This window comes from Cetorhinus maximus, chromosome 9 (assembly GCF_964194155.1).
Source record: "Cetorhinus maximus chromosome 9, sCetMax3.hap1.1, whole genome shotgun sequence".
Taxonomy (NCBI): domain Eukaryota; kingdom Metazoa; phylum Chordata; class Chondrichthyes; order Lamniformes; family Cetorhinidae; genus Cetorhinus; species Cetorhinus maximus.
The window spans coordinates 100,849,893-100,866,614 of record NC_135887.1 but is presented as its reverse complement, the minus strand read 5'-3'; the positions used below and the strand labels follow the sequence as shown (position 1 = coordinate 100,866,614).

The window sequence follows — 16,722 nt, the reverse complement described above, 5'->3', positions numbered from 1 at the left end:
ACTATATATAACAACAAATGGTGATAATATTAAGCACGGCGTTTATTTCCAAAACTATGCTGTCATAAGGCGGGAGGTAGATCCAGATAAGAGCTTGGTTGACTACTGGGTAGTCAATTTCGACCCTGGGGGTTTATCACATAGCGAATGATTGATTTGAAAAGCTGTGTACTAATGTTGTCTTTTGGCATAAAGCTACAGAAAGTGCGAGTGATAAATGGGATGTGAAGAAGCATTTTAATTTAAAAGACATTGAAAATGTAATAACAGAACAAACATTACCATCTCCATAGCTCTGAAATTCTAGTGCAAATAAGGATTCTTTATTATTAACAGAATTATTTCGATAATTCTATTGATTTCAGTAAGGTAAGTACCGCGGTGCTCATAAATAATCTGCAACTTTAAAAGTTAGTTATTACATAGAATAGTGCGACCCTCGAAAAGTAACAGAAACCCGCTTGCGACGTATATATTCCTTTACCTGTCAAAACAGTCACAGTTCAAAAAGTACAGAATGCATTGTGAAAACTGCAATCAACAATATTGTATATGGAACATACATTATTTGTGTTGCGGGTTTTTGTAGACTGCTCTGACAGCCAGGATACTCAATCAGACTGGTTCAATTCCGCCCAGCTTCTTTTGGTAGTATCGCTGAGTTGCTCCATGAGGTAACTCCTGAGAACGAATTCGCCGGCCGAGCCGTTTGCATCAGGGGGGCCAATATGATCCAGTTATCCTTATGTTTGCAGAATAAATTTTAACGTGCGCCTCAAGAGGTTTGATAAAATCACTCACGGTCGGACAGAGATATCAGAGATTCTGAGACGCATGCTTTAGTAGGAACAAATTATACCAAAAATATCAACAATGTTGAAGATTTGCGTTAGAAGGGACTGGACTCCTTATAATTAAATGTAATTAATTGAATTGCGCGATTATTATCGCCAATAACAAAGCAGGCGGCTCCTTTCTGGATTTCAGACCACAATCATCAGGAACTTGAACTTGATCGTTAACATATTGATTTCACAATGTTCGTCTGACTGGCCGCTTTCTCGTAGAATTTATTCCTTTACATTGTATTCATGTTGTTACCCGTACGAACTGTTTGTATTTTTGTTCTTAATTTCTTTGTTAGACCTTTGGAGTAAATGATTAATGACACAGGCCAAGAGGAGAAACAACAATCATTGATTACTCCAGATCCTGTTACATTATATTAATAGATTCTTAAAATAAGCGTCAGTTATTTATCTTGTTCGGGTAAATTAAAATGTTTTAAAATATGTTGGGGTAAGTGCCCAATCCTGGTTGACTTGTCCAATGTTCTGTTTGCCGCACTTAGATCCCGACTTAACTCGCAAGCTATAGTTAGAAAATGCCAGTATAGTTGGAAAAAGTAAAGAAGGTGCCCTGCGTGTCGCAGAAACCCAGCCGCATCCCGACGACTGAATAAACTACTGAAGAATAAAATTTTGCAGAGAGCCGGCACGGACACGACGGGCCGAATGGCCTGTGTTGCAGCCATTCTATGATTCCACTTATGGGAAAGAAAATCGGAATATTAAGATCACTGGCTTAGAATCACTATTTCCAAAATTGCCCCTTACTGCTGAATGGGGACAACAGGACACGCGAACGTTAACATATAAATAGCAGAATAAAGACATCTGATTACTAGTAATTTAATTAAAGAATTAGTCCTGACCATTTCATGTGTGGCTATTAAAAGATACGTTGAGGACCTCCCCCGTGAATCTGTGATTAGTTGGAGAATTTGGGTTTAAAGCCAAGGAGCAGATCAGTGTGGGGGTGGGATGTGAGTTGGAAAAGTCACTTAGCACAGTAACTGACACATTTCCTCCTCTGTTGCAATTCCTTCCCGTGGGGTTTAATAGTTTCTAACTATTGGGCCCTCGATACCTGGGTCTTCAGAGAGGAGATAGATGGTGCTTGCATTTTCCCTGCCCTGCTCATCCCAAGTGGTTTGCACAGACACCCCGGCCGAGTATCTTCCCTTGCCCCGGGTTACCTCCACCGAGCGCTGCCGGTTACCCTGGAAACTGGGAGGCTGCAACCCTGGCAGTTTCCACGGCGACGGTTGCCTGGGAAACGGCGTCTCCGGCCCGCTCCCGCTCCACGTGCTCACCGTGCACCCCCAGCAGAGCCTGCAACTCTTTGATGTACTTTATGGCAGCTCTCAGAGTTTCCACTTTGCTGAGTCTTTTCTCGGAGAGTTCCTGCGGGAGATGCTGCCTTAGCTGAGCGTATCCCTCGTTGACACACTTCACCCTCTGCCTCTCCCTCTCGTTGCGCTTGCGGATGAATGCGGGCTCGTAGGAATAATCGTACACCCCGCTGAACGGGTTCTGAAAGGGGACCTGAGGGTAATAGTGCCAGGCAGGGTAAGCATCGTTTCCGAAAGCATCGGAACAGGTGTGCTCGGCGCAGGGCAGCATTGGCATCTCATCGGGGTGCCTCAGCCTGGGGGGTTCGGCGTTAGACTGTAACCCAGGAAGATCGGCAGAGACCGACGGAGCCATCTGCATGCAGGCGGCATCGCCGAAAGTGATCAGGCTCTCGTAACTTTCAGGTTCCATCTGATACACGTAACCCGGCGATGTCATAGCCATGGAGCTTTCGATCATATTGGCCACGCTGTGCTGGGCTTTACAAGGGGTAGAAGTCAGGTACAAATTAATGATTTCATTTTCTTAGATTTGCAATAGCTGTGATTAGTTAAATCATGGGACACAATATCAAATGCCTTAAATCTACCAGAAAAAAAGACAGTTCAATGAATAAATCCAGTCAGCATTTCCCTGCCTAGATCTTATCAATAAATTATTCGTGAATACAGACGACTCAGTCGTGAGCAGCTGCACAGGACAATTTCTATACGTAATGCTTCTTTAACGTAATACGAATTCGGTTGATATATAAGGTAAACGTTATTATTTATCAATAAATCAAACACTCAGTTCTATAAGGTGTAATTAAAAAGAACAATTTTAGACTAGCACAAAACACCTGCAAAACTTGTACATCCCGTATAGTATACGGGATATTTTACGAGGTAGAAACGTTTCATGTTTGAAGTTAAACAATTATTTGATCCATCACTGAAACGCATGAACTAAAACATTACATAATTTGTTTTGAATCTAATACTTAAAGAAAAGTATTAAAATAATAAATCTTACCGGGAACCTATGGGAGAAATAGAACGTGGACACTGTTCACTAAAGGCAAAATAAAGTTGGGCTGGTCGGAGAGTCCATAAACAACCAGTTTATGAGCTCTTACAGAATAGCTCGAGGCTAGTTCGATCTGCAATGTTGTGGTTTAGTTTTTATTGGAACCAGTTTAGATACGTATCATTTTACATTACAGTCAACCAGTCGCAGGACCCAAGTGATTTCGGCGTTTGCAGATGGTTTTCTTAAAAAAAAACATTTCCACCAGGATTTTAACTTTTTCATCGTGTATACTGATCATCTTGTGCCAAATCTGCAATTCAGTTGTGTGGCAATTGTAAAAATTGTGAATTAAGTTACAATTCATTAATAAAACTCGATCTGTGACGGAAACAAAAACAAAATGCTGCAAAAACTCAAAAGGTCCAGCAGCATCTGTAGAGAGAGAAACATGGAAAATGTCTTTTTCACTCTCCACAGATGCTGCCAGACCTGCTGGGTTTTTCCAGCATTTTCTGTTTTTGTTTCAGATTTCCAGCATCCGCAGTATTTTGCTTTTATCAATCTGTGACGGATTTTTCCAGTGGTGCATTGGGACTTAAGATCAGGTACATCATGATAATCATTACATCTAAAAATAACGAATTGGTCATTTATTTTATTTAGCTTATATCTATTTTAAACGATTAGGGTATTTCCCCCTCCGCATTAACTGTTAATTGGGGTTCTATAACTTTAGTTCTGTTACTGGGTGGGTAGTCAAATGTACGCCAGAATAATGCATGGCACATTAATACACCCTTCTGAAAATAGAGTCAAACTGCAAAGATGCAGATGAGACAGCCTTTGCATTTCATCCTATTGATGGACCAGGCGATGATATAAAGGTGAATGCTTTTCTACAGTTATACAATGCATCCCGCATCAATGTAAACTGTAATATGGGTATGGATTCCCCAAGTGGAATCTAGAAAAAGTAGCGTGAGACACTCAAAAGACACTGTCACTATGTTAGCTTTGAATTGACAGTGATATAACCCTCAGCTAATGCAAAGCAGCTTACAACTGCTAACATTAGAATTCTAATTAGCATTTGGATGCTGGTGATGAAAGCTCTGCACCTGAGTGTTTGATGTACGAATTGTTTTCCTTGGCCAGAGCGTGATTCTGAGCTGTCTTGGCTCAGTCAAGCTCACTATGTACCCCAGTGTAAGGATACTCACCCTAAGAAACAAAGCACAATCTTCCCATTTTGATATGCAGGGTTAGTTAGAAATATGGTTGTGCTACGCACTTGCCAGATACGTTCAATCAGAAGAGTTTAGTGATGAGCCAAAGCAATTAGTCAAAAGCAAATATGTTGGGAGAACAGTTCTTTTTCGTCTACATGGAATAGGAATGTTGGTGCTTTCCATACTTCTGCCTCATGTACTATTTACCAGACAGTAACTTTATTAAGAATTCTGCCAGTCATCACCTATTTATTTACGTGCGTCCTGGCTCTTTGGCATCCCAGCGTAAAGTCTCCAGACATTTTTGTTTTGGTCTCATAGCAACCACCTGTCTTAGTTTAATAAAGTTATGTCCTGGCTGTGCACCCTGTTATCATGCTTCCCAATGTGCAAGAAAATTATTGTTAGTAGCACTTCTGAAATTAAATCAGCTGATTTTTTTGAGACATATAATCTTTCTATGAAGTTGAGAGAGTAAATAAATTGTAATAATTGAAATCGAAATGGGTGTTAATTAGATGGATGATCATCCTTTTTATTGACTGGTAAACATGTGGCAGATTTAGAGCCAATATGCTTGAAAGGAATCAATGTTGTTCATTGAGAACATTGCTAATCAATAGCGAAACTACAGCAGAAACATTCTTTTTTTTAAGAAATCTTCGGTTTCTCGGATGACATCGTGAATAAAGATACTGAATGGTGTAGCATTAAGCCATTAGATCAGCAGGTCCCAGGTTTCTTTGCTAGTCTCAACTGACTTTATATCTCGTCTGGGGCAACAATATGCGTGGTTGGTGAGAAAACCTTTGTTACCATAATTGGATAGTCTGCATGCATTCACTCTTTCGGCTCGTAAGTAATGAATGACCATTGCGTGAGGTATTGGAGGACTGTCAGTCCACGTGGAGCCTTACTCTGACCTGCCGGCGCTTTATACAGGTGGATCAAATAGAAACTTCATCAGCTGCAGTTCTGGGTGAGAAAAACAGGGGCGAAGGACGAAGATGACAGCTAGAGGATAAAAATGAATGAAAGTCGTGGTTCATGTAATTAGCTTGTTTACATTTGTCATTATTTCGTAAAAGTAGGTGTTATGTTCTTGGGAAGTACTATCAGCTTTGGCTCAGTGGTAGCAGTTATAGGTTCTGAATTCAAGCCCTACTCCAATAAGTTTAGAACACCTAACCTAGGATAGCACTTCAGTGCAGTACTGAGGGATGGTTGCACTATCAGAGGTGCTGCCTTTCAGGTGAAACGCTAAATAGAGACTATGTCTGCCCCGTAAGGTGTATGAAAACAGTTTCATGTACTTTCCCAGAACAGGGGAGCTTTTCTGGCGCTCCACCCAGTATTTATCTCTCAACTAACATAGTTAAAAACAGATTATCCAATCATCTAATTTATTGCTGTACATGGAGCCTTGCTATAGTGTTCCCCTTCAAAAATATTTAATTGGCTGTGAATGAACTTTGAGATGTCCTGAAGCCACAAATCGGCTGTTTCCTATTTGAATCCAATTAAAGCTCAGTCACCATATTTCACAATAAATCAATTAAAGTGAGATGTGCAGCATATCAATTAAGAGTGAGATGGGTACAGAGGTAGGATATATACAACTGTCGAGGAACTCCATAATTATTGCCACAATATCAATGCACTAAGCTTTACTAGATTGGTTGTACTGCGCTTCTATGATTGACATTTTAAAACTTAATTTTTAAATGCTTGCAGCGATATCTATCCTTGAAATTCTTCACTAACAGTGACATTTATCCAGCATTTGAACATTAGCCCCGATCTCTATATCCTTGACTAGGGGTTGAAACAGCCGATTGTAAAATATGGGTTTCCCAACTCCACATCACTGCCTAACTAAAATCAGTGTCTTAATCACTGATGAACAGAAGTTTATCCTATGCCAGATGGACTGTGTACATGTTTTTAAAACCAGACTATCCTGCACAAGGTGTGGAGCCCATAAATCGTTGAATAGGGACCTTTCTTTACCCACAAGATCTATTTGTGTCTGTGAAGTGGGAAGTATCCAAATGAGCTATTTGAAGAACGGAGATAAGGATTGCTTTGGTTCAGCCTGTATTTGAGGTAATGCGATTTCTTTGTTGCTTCTGAGTATCTGAATGTTACAGAAAGCTCACCTGTCGTGTACATAGGAGTCAGTGTTGCTAAAGTTCTTCTAATGTATTGGCAAAGAGAAATATGATCAATTATGGAGATACTCATACATATTTATTATTTATAAGTTACAATTATGATTTATATTTCTGACTTTCAAAACCCAGCAATCTATATGGAATATCCATATAGATAAACCATGTGAAAACTGTAGATCCCACCTGCATGTTAAGGTGGACATAAAATATCCCACAGCATTATTTAAATACAAACAAGGAACTCTCCCACCTTTCTGATCTAATATTCATGCTTCAACCAATACCAACAAAAATAGGCACACTGATCGATTAGCTATTTTTGCTGTTTGTGAAACATTGCTTCATACAAATTAACTGTCACATTTGCCTACATAATAGCAACTAGACTTTAAAAATATTATTGAGTATGAGACATTTTAAGATGTAGTGACGATATAATGAAATGCAATATATGTGCAATTTTTCTTTACACAGTGGGTTATACAAAATCAAATAACCAGCAGGACTTCTTTTTTGCTTGCAGCATTGCTGCTGAAGACATATTTGCTGGCAATAGCAGTGCTTTCAGGTATATGTAGCATTGGTATCAGATCAGCTAATTCGTGCCGCCAAACCAGTCAGCATGCCAAGAAATTAGAATATCTTAAAGCCCCAGTTTTAGTTATTAATGTTTTAAAAATGTTTATGATCAGTCATAATATTTATTAGCAAATCACAATTAAGCAATATCTTTGATAAGTGAAGTTTTCCTTGTGCATTTGATATTTCATGGCTTCAGTTTCATTCTCAAACCAGAACAGATTATAGCTATGGCAGAGTTTAAACAGACCCACGATGCCTACCCAACTGATCAGCGGCCATGCTCAGACTTTATGCAATGACTTCTTCCATATATTTAATCTGACACCTGAAACATTAACTCTTGTTAACATTTCAGGTCGATGAACCTTCATCAGAGTTCTGATGAAGGGCCATTAACCGGAAACGCTAACTCTATTTCTCTCCCACAGATGCTGCCCAACTTGCTGAGTATTTCCAGCCTTTTTTTTCATTTTAGATTTTTTATTTCATGTTCCACAGTATTTTGCATTTGCTTCCATATATTTATTGTACTTTCTTTAAGCCTATTACAATTGTATTGAAGGTTCGCATGAATGAAAAGTGTAGAAGCAATGAAAATGTTGGGAAATTTAATCAAATAGTGAACAAATACAGCCTGTCAAAAGAAAAGAAAAATGTATACCAAGTATTATAACACCTGAAAATGTGATGCAGGATGGTCGGAGGCTTTTAAAAAATTTTCTTTGCCGGGGGCATATTGGAAAGCTAGAATACGAAACCTTTTGAAATCTGCTTTATTGAACATTGAGTAGGAAAGTGGATGATTCACAATAAGATGATGAACTGTACTTAGACTATTATTTGAAAACATACAGGGCAATCATGTCAAAACTAGGAGTACATTTGTGGAAGTATGAAGAGGCATACGATTAAAATGGACAAAGGCAAACACTCAGGCTGTATTATATGGTTGGTTGATTTCTTCATTGTAAAAATGATGAATTATGAATTTTGAAGGCTGATACTTGTTTGAACTGGTCTAGAGACATTACTCAAAATTGTTGTCAGAGAGGAACATAAAACTACTTGGTAGATCTACAGTTTAACATCAGCAGATGAAAGAATCTTGTAGTGTCATTAAATAGTTTCATTTTAAAAGTTAATTCATCGAATGTATTATTGGAAGATAACTCTTCAAATTATTTGCATCAATAGTCCAACCGGGAGTGCTTGGAGCAAGAGTGCTGATGCAGATGAATCATAGGGTAATTAAAGTGTATGGTCATCATATATATTGGTCAACTTGTTAAACTTAGTATGATAGAAACTGCTTTGTGTGATTACAAGGTTGCGGAACAAACTGCTTAAAGGGTTTAAAGATATGATGGATTATGATAGGGTAAATAGAAATAGAATGTTTCCACTGCTCAGTAAGATGTTAACGAGAAGGCACAAATTTAAGATGTTTAAAAAAATAATTAAAGAGGTGAAAAATCTTTCTTTCCATAGAGCGTTAGAACATTAATTTATCGTTAACAATACTTTGTCGAAGCAGTATCCATTGGTATTTTTAAAAGGGAATTGGATTGAAAAAGGAATACTGAAGAGTATGGAGACAGTAGGACAGTGAAATACAATTAATAAATTGCTGGTGTAATGAAATATAGTAGCCCCAAAAATTAATCAGACTAGGTAGCTTTTGCTACACGTTACTCACTTTGTCAAATGATGGGCTTTAGTGAAAGATATAAGTCTCTATTTGGACAACTGTTTAAGTAGTCACTAGGTTCTCTGTTCCAGTGGACTGCCAAGCTTTAGGATCTGCATTAAAACTCCTAAGTTTAAAAAAAAGATGAGGCAATTCAAAATGACAGCAACTTAAAACTAGAGAATTAAAAATATTAATCAACATACCATTTGTATCTGTGCTGGATCTACTTTTATGTTCTGTACAATAATGTATCCTATCAATCATGGATATGAGCCCCTTATAGGTTTGCTTTCTCACTTACCTGGGGTATCTTGCACAAAAATATCATTATATTTGCCATTGCAAATGAATAAACAGTCAGAATTTAAAAATCATTTTTTATTTATTAATTGCAGCTTATAAAAACAAAATTTAGGTCCCAGAATATACACATTGGTATCATTAGGAAGGAGAAGGGTGGAAGTGGGGAGATCACTGAGGGAGAAATACAGCCTAAATTAAAACACTAGTATTATGTAGTTCTAATCAATTCCTGAACAATTCCACATTTTAGTTATTAATTGTGCAGAATGTAGTATTTAAGTACTTGCAATAATAACCATTAGCGTTTCTTAATGCCGTACTTCTTGTAAACCTTCTTGTGGCATGATCTGTTTTGATCCCAAGTTAAATATGCCAGAAATTTAGTGTCTCATCAGAGTCCAATATAGGAGTTTGCCAGTTTAAAAAAACACATATGCTTTTATAAGCAAACTATTTTCTTACAACTTTAAGTGGCATTCAGTGAACAGTTAAAATTAGACCGGGGAAGTGTTGGTGCAGCATGCTATGACTGTAACATGCTATACATGGATTGGCAGGTCATGCTGCCTATTTTTCTTCACTTGGCAAGTTAGTTTCAATTGTGCCATTTATTGCATGTGTATGGGAGTGGGGTGGTGGTGGTGGGGTGTAGTCTACAGAAAAAGAACTGTCAAAGTAACTTTAGGTACTCCAACAGCCCCTGGCAGTTGGTTACAAAACAATATGGACAGAAACCTACTAGCCCAGCGACCATCTGAAAAGGAAAAATGTATTTCAGAGATTTATGATGCAATGCTCAAAATACTATAATAATAATAGAAAAAAAACACAGCCACTATTGTGTTAACATCTAATCACACATTAAGGCTAAGGCTCCTCTTGGGTAAATATATTGTATGTCACTGTACTGAATGATACAGATCAGGATGATCTCTGATTCAATCTCTTCATTGTATTGAGTTGGCTGATTTGATGCAATAAGGGGGCGGGGGTGAGGAGAAAAGACACCACACGTGGTCCTGTGCCCATTAGTGAGGTGAAGGGGTGATTGCTCCCAACCAGCATTCAGTGAGCTCTACCAGAAAATGCACATGGATGTTAGGTGTGGAAAGGGTTAAGAATAGCTATGGTGTTTCCCACAGTGGAATAGCTTACCAATACGATGTCATCATCAACACTTGAGCAACTTAACAGGAAGGGAGTTGCTGGCACTAATGCAACTGTGCATCAGGTTCATTGCTGTCTTCAGGAGAGAAGGGCAAGGAAAAACTAAGGCTACTGATCAACTGCAAAATCCTTCTATTAACTGTACAATGGAGAACAAGGCATTTTGAATCAACACTGGTGTAAAAATTTCTATAACTCTAGCACCATTTTTCAAAATGTTATTAGGCTATTTTTGTAATGTTTGGGTCCGCAACAATGATCAAAACTAGTTATTTTCACCTGTGTAACTGTAGGTTATGCATTTTAATATTTTTACACTATATCTAATAAGCTGCAAACAGTTCCTAGGGGAGGGGGTGGTGGGGAAACATGTACCCCTTACCATAATGGTTGATTAATTATCATCATAATTATGTTTACAGTTGTCATCTTTAGGCTTCACTACTTCATTAAAAGATGTTAGTTTAAAAACAAAAATGAAAAGGAGGTGTTGGGTGTCAACAAAAATCTTAGGCACTTCCTCCAGGACAGGGAGTGCTGGGAGAGTGCCGAAAAGAATGAGTTTCATTAACAGTCATTCTATGATTATATCAAGAGCCACAAGTCTTAGTCTTCTGTCAACGTCCTGTGTTATTGCCAAATAATTTTTCTGTAACTGCACCATGATTAAAACATCCAGGAAAAAATATTAACTTATAGCTCCACTTTGTAATTAATTTATTATCACTTGTTATGTTGTGGCATTTGTTCCACAACTATATTATCATTTAGGGAAAACTATTAAAATAATTATGTGGAAATCATGATATTGAAATAATATCAAACTACTGACATGATTACTATACTATTTTCTCAAATAACCAAGGATTAAAAAAATTCCAAGAGCAGGTAGGACAGGACCACAAAGAAAATTGTCAGATTGTTTCTGTAGGTCCACTGACTGTTCTCTTCCTATTTTCCTGCATGTACTTTAAGAGGCAGTGTTTTTAGCTGAGGACAACATGGCGATCAAAGACCGATTTCCTTTGTTCTTGAACTTGTCTCTTCCAGCGCTGCTGTGCATATTCAACTTTATTCAAAACGTTGGAGCGTGACCGAGAACGGGACAGCACTTCATGGGCATTGGCAAATGGCTGTGTGTCCTAAAAGGAAAGTTGGTACTCTTTAGAAAATACAGAAGAATAGTTTTGAAAACAATACAGAAAAATAGCAACATAAGTATTGATATATTTGTGTCCTGCAATAATTAAGGCCAAAACCATTTGACAAACAGACATTTTGTAACACAAACGAATAGAACTATCAAGAAAGTGGCAAGTGGTGTACTATTATCTGTGCATGGAACAAATAGACTATATGGTGCAAAATTTCATCGTAGAATTTATTAAAATCCTGACTTGATCAAGCAATGGTTTTAAGAGTACTTTTAATATCAAGTAGACATGTTTAAAAATGTAAATAACCTTCAATACCATGGGCTGGATTTTACTGGATTTCCCCACCCCCACCAACTAAAAAGTCAGTTAGGAGCACGCCCATAAAAAGCCTTGCTTCGTGAGACTTTAATTGGCTCAGGGTGAGACTTCTGCCCCATCTTGAGGGGAAGTCCCACCTTAAAAATTGGCCAGCTGCTCTGTAGTATCAGCAGCGTCAGGTTCAAGTGGTGGGCACCATTAGGACTACAGCCAGTCCCTGAAGAAGAGGTTATGGAGTCAACTAAGTTAAGTCTGGTGTATCAGCAAGCCCTGGCTGGCATGGCCCAGCAATGTGGGTGAGGGGCTGGGTTTGACAAGGCACTGGGAGGGTTAATGGGAGGGGGCTGCCTCTGACCAACATAGTGGACCCCCATAGGAGGCAGCCCCCACTCCTTTGCCCGACACCAACTAACCCAGTAAAAGCTGCCGGGCTACCCGCTTGGCACCGTCTTCCCCAGCTGCAGGTAAAATAGCAGCGGGGTGAGGTTTTATGGACGGAGCTGCCCTCATGTACCACCACCCCCTGTAAAATAGAATACAGGTCGAGGGCAGCTTGAAAGGCGGCAGGCAGGCCACACCATTCATTTCACAAGCCCCATGAGCTTGTAAGAAGTTCAAAAACTACAGCTACAAAAATAACTTTCACTTTTACTGAAATTGGCATTCAATACATCAAATTGTCCTGAACTATAAACCAGTTGCAAATTAATTTAACATTCACATTAGAACAGTTAGTATAATGCAGGTGATTTCTCCATTAAAGAAGGGGAAAGGATCATACTAATGAAGCACTTATAAAGCGTTTTTTTGGAGACGTGCTTTTGCTATATGTTGCACATCCTGATGCTAGGAAGGCGATAGAGTAGCACTAGACTTCTGATTGTAGCAAAGGAAAGAAAAATAATTCTGCCTAATAGAGCAAGACTTAAACATGCCATCTAGCTTGACATGCTAGTGTAGTGATGAAGAAATATTGTACTGTTGGAGGTACCATTCTTGGATAAGTCGCTAAACAGAGTTCTGTCTGCCTACTCAGATTGTCATGAATACTCCCAAAGCACCATTCAAGAGCAGCAAAGAGTTCTCCTAGTCAAAATTCCTCCCTAAACCAACACCACCATAATAATTCATGTCATGAAATCTTGGGGCCACGTGTGTGCATAATGGCTATCAAATTCTCTGATGTAGGAACAGTAATTGCACTTCAAAGTAAGTAATTATACTTTGAGACATACTAGGAAATGTCATAAAGCACATGCTTCAATGTATTGAATAAGATTAAGCTTATTCTTCACAGAACAAAAATTGTCTTTATTTCAAAATAAAACTTGTATGAAAGAGTTTACTACATATACAAATCTGACCCAAAATAATTGGTTTATTTACAATGACAATAACAACAATTCTAAATTCTTAGGAACATAGGGAGATTTAAGAATAGAATAGACAGACCATTGGTAACAAGAGATATTAAAATCAATCTACTAACTGCCAATGAAGCAGGAGAACTGTTACAGATAAAATAGGTATTTTAGTTTGGGTTGATGCATCAATACCTTTAGGTGGATGGGTAGAAAGTTTTATTAAAGAATAAAAAAATTGAACAAATTCCAAATTTGTAGCCTATAACAAATCCGGAAGTCAATAAAGTACAGAATTTTAAAAAAAGCTTAAAATACTTAATATCAAGAGAACACCTGGGAAAAATAACAAACAGTAAAATAAATAACAGGATGACCAAAGGAAAACTAGGAATGGGCAATAAATGCTGGCCCAGCCAGCAGTCCATGTCCAAATGCAGCCAGACAATATCCAGGCTTGGGCTGACAAGTGGTAAGTAACATTTTTTTATTTGTTCATGGGATGTGGGAGTTGCTGTGGTGGGATTTGAACCCAGGTCCCCAGAGCATTATCTTGGGTCTCTGAAATACCAGTCCAGTGACAATACCACAATGCCACCGCCTCTTCCATTTGTGCCACACAAGTGCCAGGCATTGACCACCTCCAACAAGAGAAAATCTAACCATCGCCGCTTGACATTCAATGGCATTACCATCGCTGAATCCCCCAGTATCAACATCCTGGGGATTACCATTGACCAGAAACTGAACTGGACTGGTCACACAAATATTGTGGCTACAAGAGCAGGTCAAAGGATAGGAATCCTGTGGCGAGTGACTCACCTCCTGACTCCCCAAAGCTTGTCCACAAAGGCACAAGTCAGGAGTGTGATGGAATACTCCTCTGCCTGGAGGAGTGCAGCTCCACAACACTCAAGAAGCTTGACAACATCTAGGACAAATCAGCCTGCTTGATTGGCACCCCTTCCACAAACATTCACTCCCTCCAGCACCGATGAATAGTGGCAGCAGTGTGTACCATCTACAAGATGAACTGCAGAAACTCACCAAGGCTCCTTAGGCAGCACCTTCAAAACCCACGATCGTTACCATCTAGAAAGATAAGGGCAGCAGATACATGGGAACACCACCATCTGGACATTCCCCTCCAAGCCACCCACCGTCCTGACTTAGAAATATATTGCTGTTCCATCACTGTTGCTGAATCAAAATCCTGGAACTTCCTAACAGCATTGTAGGTGTGCCTAAACCACATGAATTGCAGCAGCTCAAGAAGGCAGCTCACCACCACTCTCTCAAGGGCAATTAGAGATGAGCAATAAATACTGACCTAGCCTGCGACGCCCACATCCCGTAAATGAATTTTAAAAAGTGTCTTCTAGATCCACCTCTCAACTCAAACAGGGCCAGTTAACCTCATGAATATATATGCTCCAATGATGTGCTCCAATACAGAGGCAAAAGACTAGTTATATGAGGAGTTTGACACTATCAGCAGAATCCCTAAGTCAGAACATCTTTTCCTACTGGGGGATTTCAATGCAAGAGTGGGTGTGGACCGTGAGGCATGGTCTTCCTGTCTCGAACATCATGGCCTGGGAAAGCTAAGTGAGAATGGTCAGAGATTACTTGAGCTTTGCTGCTAGCACAAGCTTTGTATAACTAACACATCTTCTTTCAGAACAAAACTGTGCCACAAGGCATCCTGAAGACATCCAAGATCAGGGCATTGGCACTAGCTTGATCTGATCATCACCAGATGAGACTCTCTAAATAGTTTTCTCAACATATGCAGCTACTACAGAGCTGACTGTGATGCACATTATTCCCTGGTGTGCACCAAGGTGAGGAAGCAACTCTTGAAGCTTTGTCATTCAAAGCAGAAATGCTGTCCTTGTATCAATGTCGGCCAACCTGCCTATTCAGATAAAAACTGACAGTTCTGTGACTTGATTAACCAGGTGCTCTCTGGCATTCCCACAGAGAGCAGAAGCAAAATCGAAAATGCTTCAAGGCACCGTCTACATTACTGCACTTTCAACATATGGGAAGCAAGAGAGGGGAAAATGCTGGCTGGTTTGAGGCTAACATCACTATGATGGTACTTCTCATTGAAGCCAAATGGTCCGCTCTGTGCGAGAAAACACTGAATGGACTAAGAGCCACTCAAAGTAAAGTCCAACAGATAGCTAAGCAATGCACCAATGACTACTGGTTGTAACTCTGCCAGAACATCCAGATGTCCTTTGACACAGGGACATGTATGAAGTGACCGAAAAGGCAAGTCCATCGCAAAGAAAACAGCTCCACTGAAAACAAAGGCAGGGACGGTCATCACCGGATGCAATAAGCAGTTGGAGAGATGGATGGAATGCTACCTTGAATTGTACTCTAGGAAGAACGCTGTCAACGAGTAAGCTCTAGACACCATAGAAGGCCTGTCTGTCATGACAGAACTAGATACTGAACCCACAGTGGAGGAACTTAGTAAAGCTATTGACTTGAGTGACAAAGGCAAAGCTTCAGGTGTTGATGCCTAACCGCCTGAACTCATCAAGCATGGGAAATCAGCATTCCTGAAGCATCTATGTGAACTGCTCTGTCTCCGCTGGAGCGAGGAGGCAGTGCCTCAGGATACACATGATGCAAAGATTGTGACAAGGGCAACTGCAGCAAGATTGCAACAACTATCGAGCCATCTCCCTGCTGAGCATCGTGGGAAAGGCATTTGCCAGTGTTGCCCTTGCCAGGCTGCAGATCTTGGCTGAAGTTTCAGAACTGGAAGATCTACAATTGACTCAGTGTCAAATATTGCTTTATAATGCTGTTCTGAAGCACCTTAGAATGTTTTATCACGTTAAAGGGGTCATAAAAATACACAAGTTTTTAAAGAGTCAAAAATAAGCAGAGGAATTTAACTCATTAAGGGACAGGGAGATGACTCTTGCCTCAAACTGCAGACAGATCCACTGTTCTAATAAAGTGCTACGGTCACCTGCTAACAAGGCAATAAGGAATATCTGGACAGAATGTTCAAGAAGTCACCAAGTTTACAATGATTTTGAAAGTTGGCTGACAGATTTATAAACCTCTGATAGTCATGGAAGATGGGGGCAGATGTTGGCATAGTGGCAATGTCACTGGACTTGTAACCAGAGGCCCAGACTAAAACCCTGGGGATATGGGTTCAAATCCCACCACAGCAGCTGGTGAAATTTAAATATTGATAATCATGACAACTATCAGTGGTTGTTGTAAAAACCCCATTTTGTTCACTTATGTCCTTTAGGGAAGGAAACCTGCCATCCTTACCTGGTCTGGCCTTCTTGTGACACTAAACTCTTAACTGCTCTTTAAAATCTTCAGTTTAAGGGCAATTAGGGATGGGCAACAAATGCTAGCCTTGACAGCGACACTAATAGCCAATGAAAGAATAAAGAAAAAAACCTTCTAATCTTCCAAGAATCAGAATAAATAGAGGTGTTGTTCATCACTTGTAGTTTAATAAATGGCTTCGTTAAAAGAAGTCAATTTT

General features: G+C 39.5%; 1 protein-coding gene across 2 annotated transcripts in view; it reads right to left on the bottom strand.

Annotated features, from left to right (window-relative positions):
* Nucleotides 1–9,244: 9,244 nt before the first annotated feature.
* The window catches only part of tmem9b (TMEM9 domain family, member B), a 94,010-nt gene continuing 86,532 nt past the window's right edge, over nucleotides 9,245–16,722 (bottom strand). For both annotated transcript variants that reach the window (XM_078549197.1, XM_078549198.1), the window contains exon 5: nucleotides 9,245–11,493. In XM_078549197.1, the coding sequence (XP_078405323.1) occupies nucleotides 11,338–11,493 (156 nt within the window). In that variant the 3' untranslated portion in view covers nucleotides 9,245–11,337. The remainder of the gene's footprint in view (nucleotides 11,494–16,722) is intronic.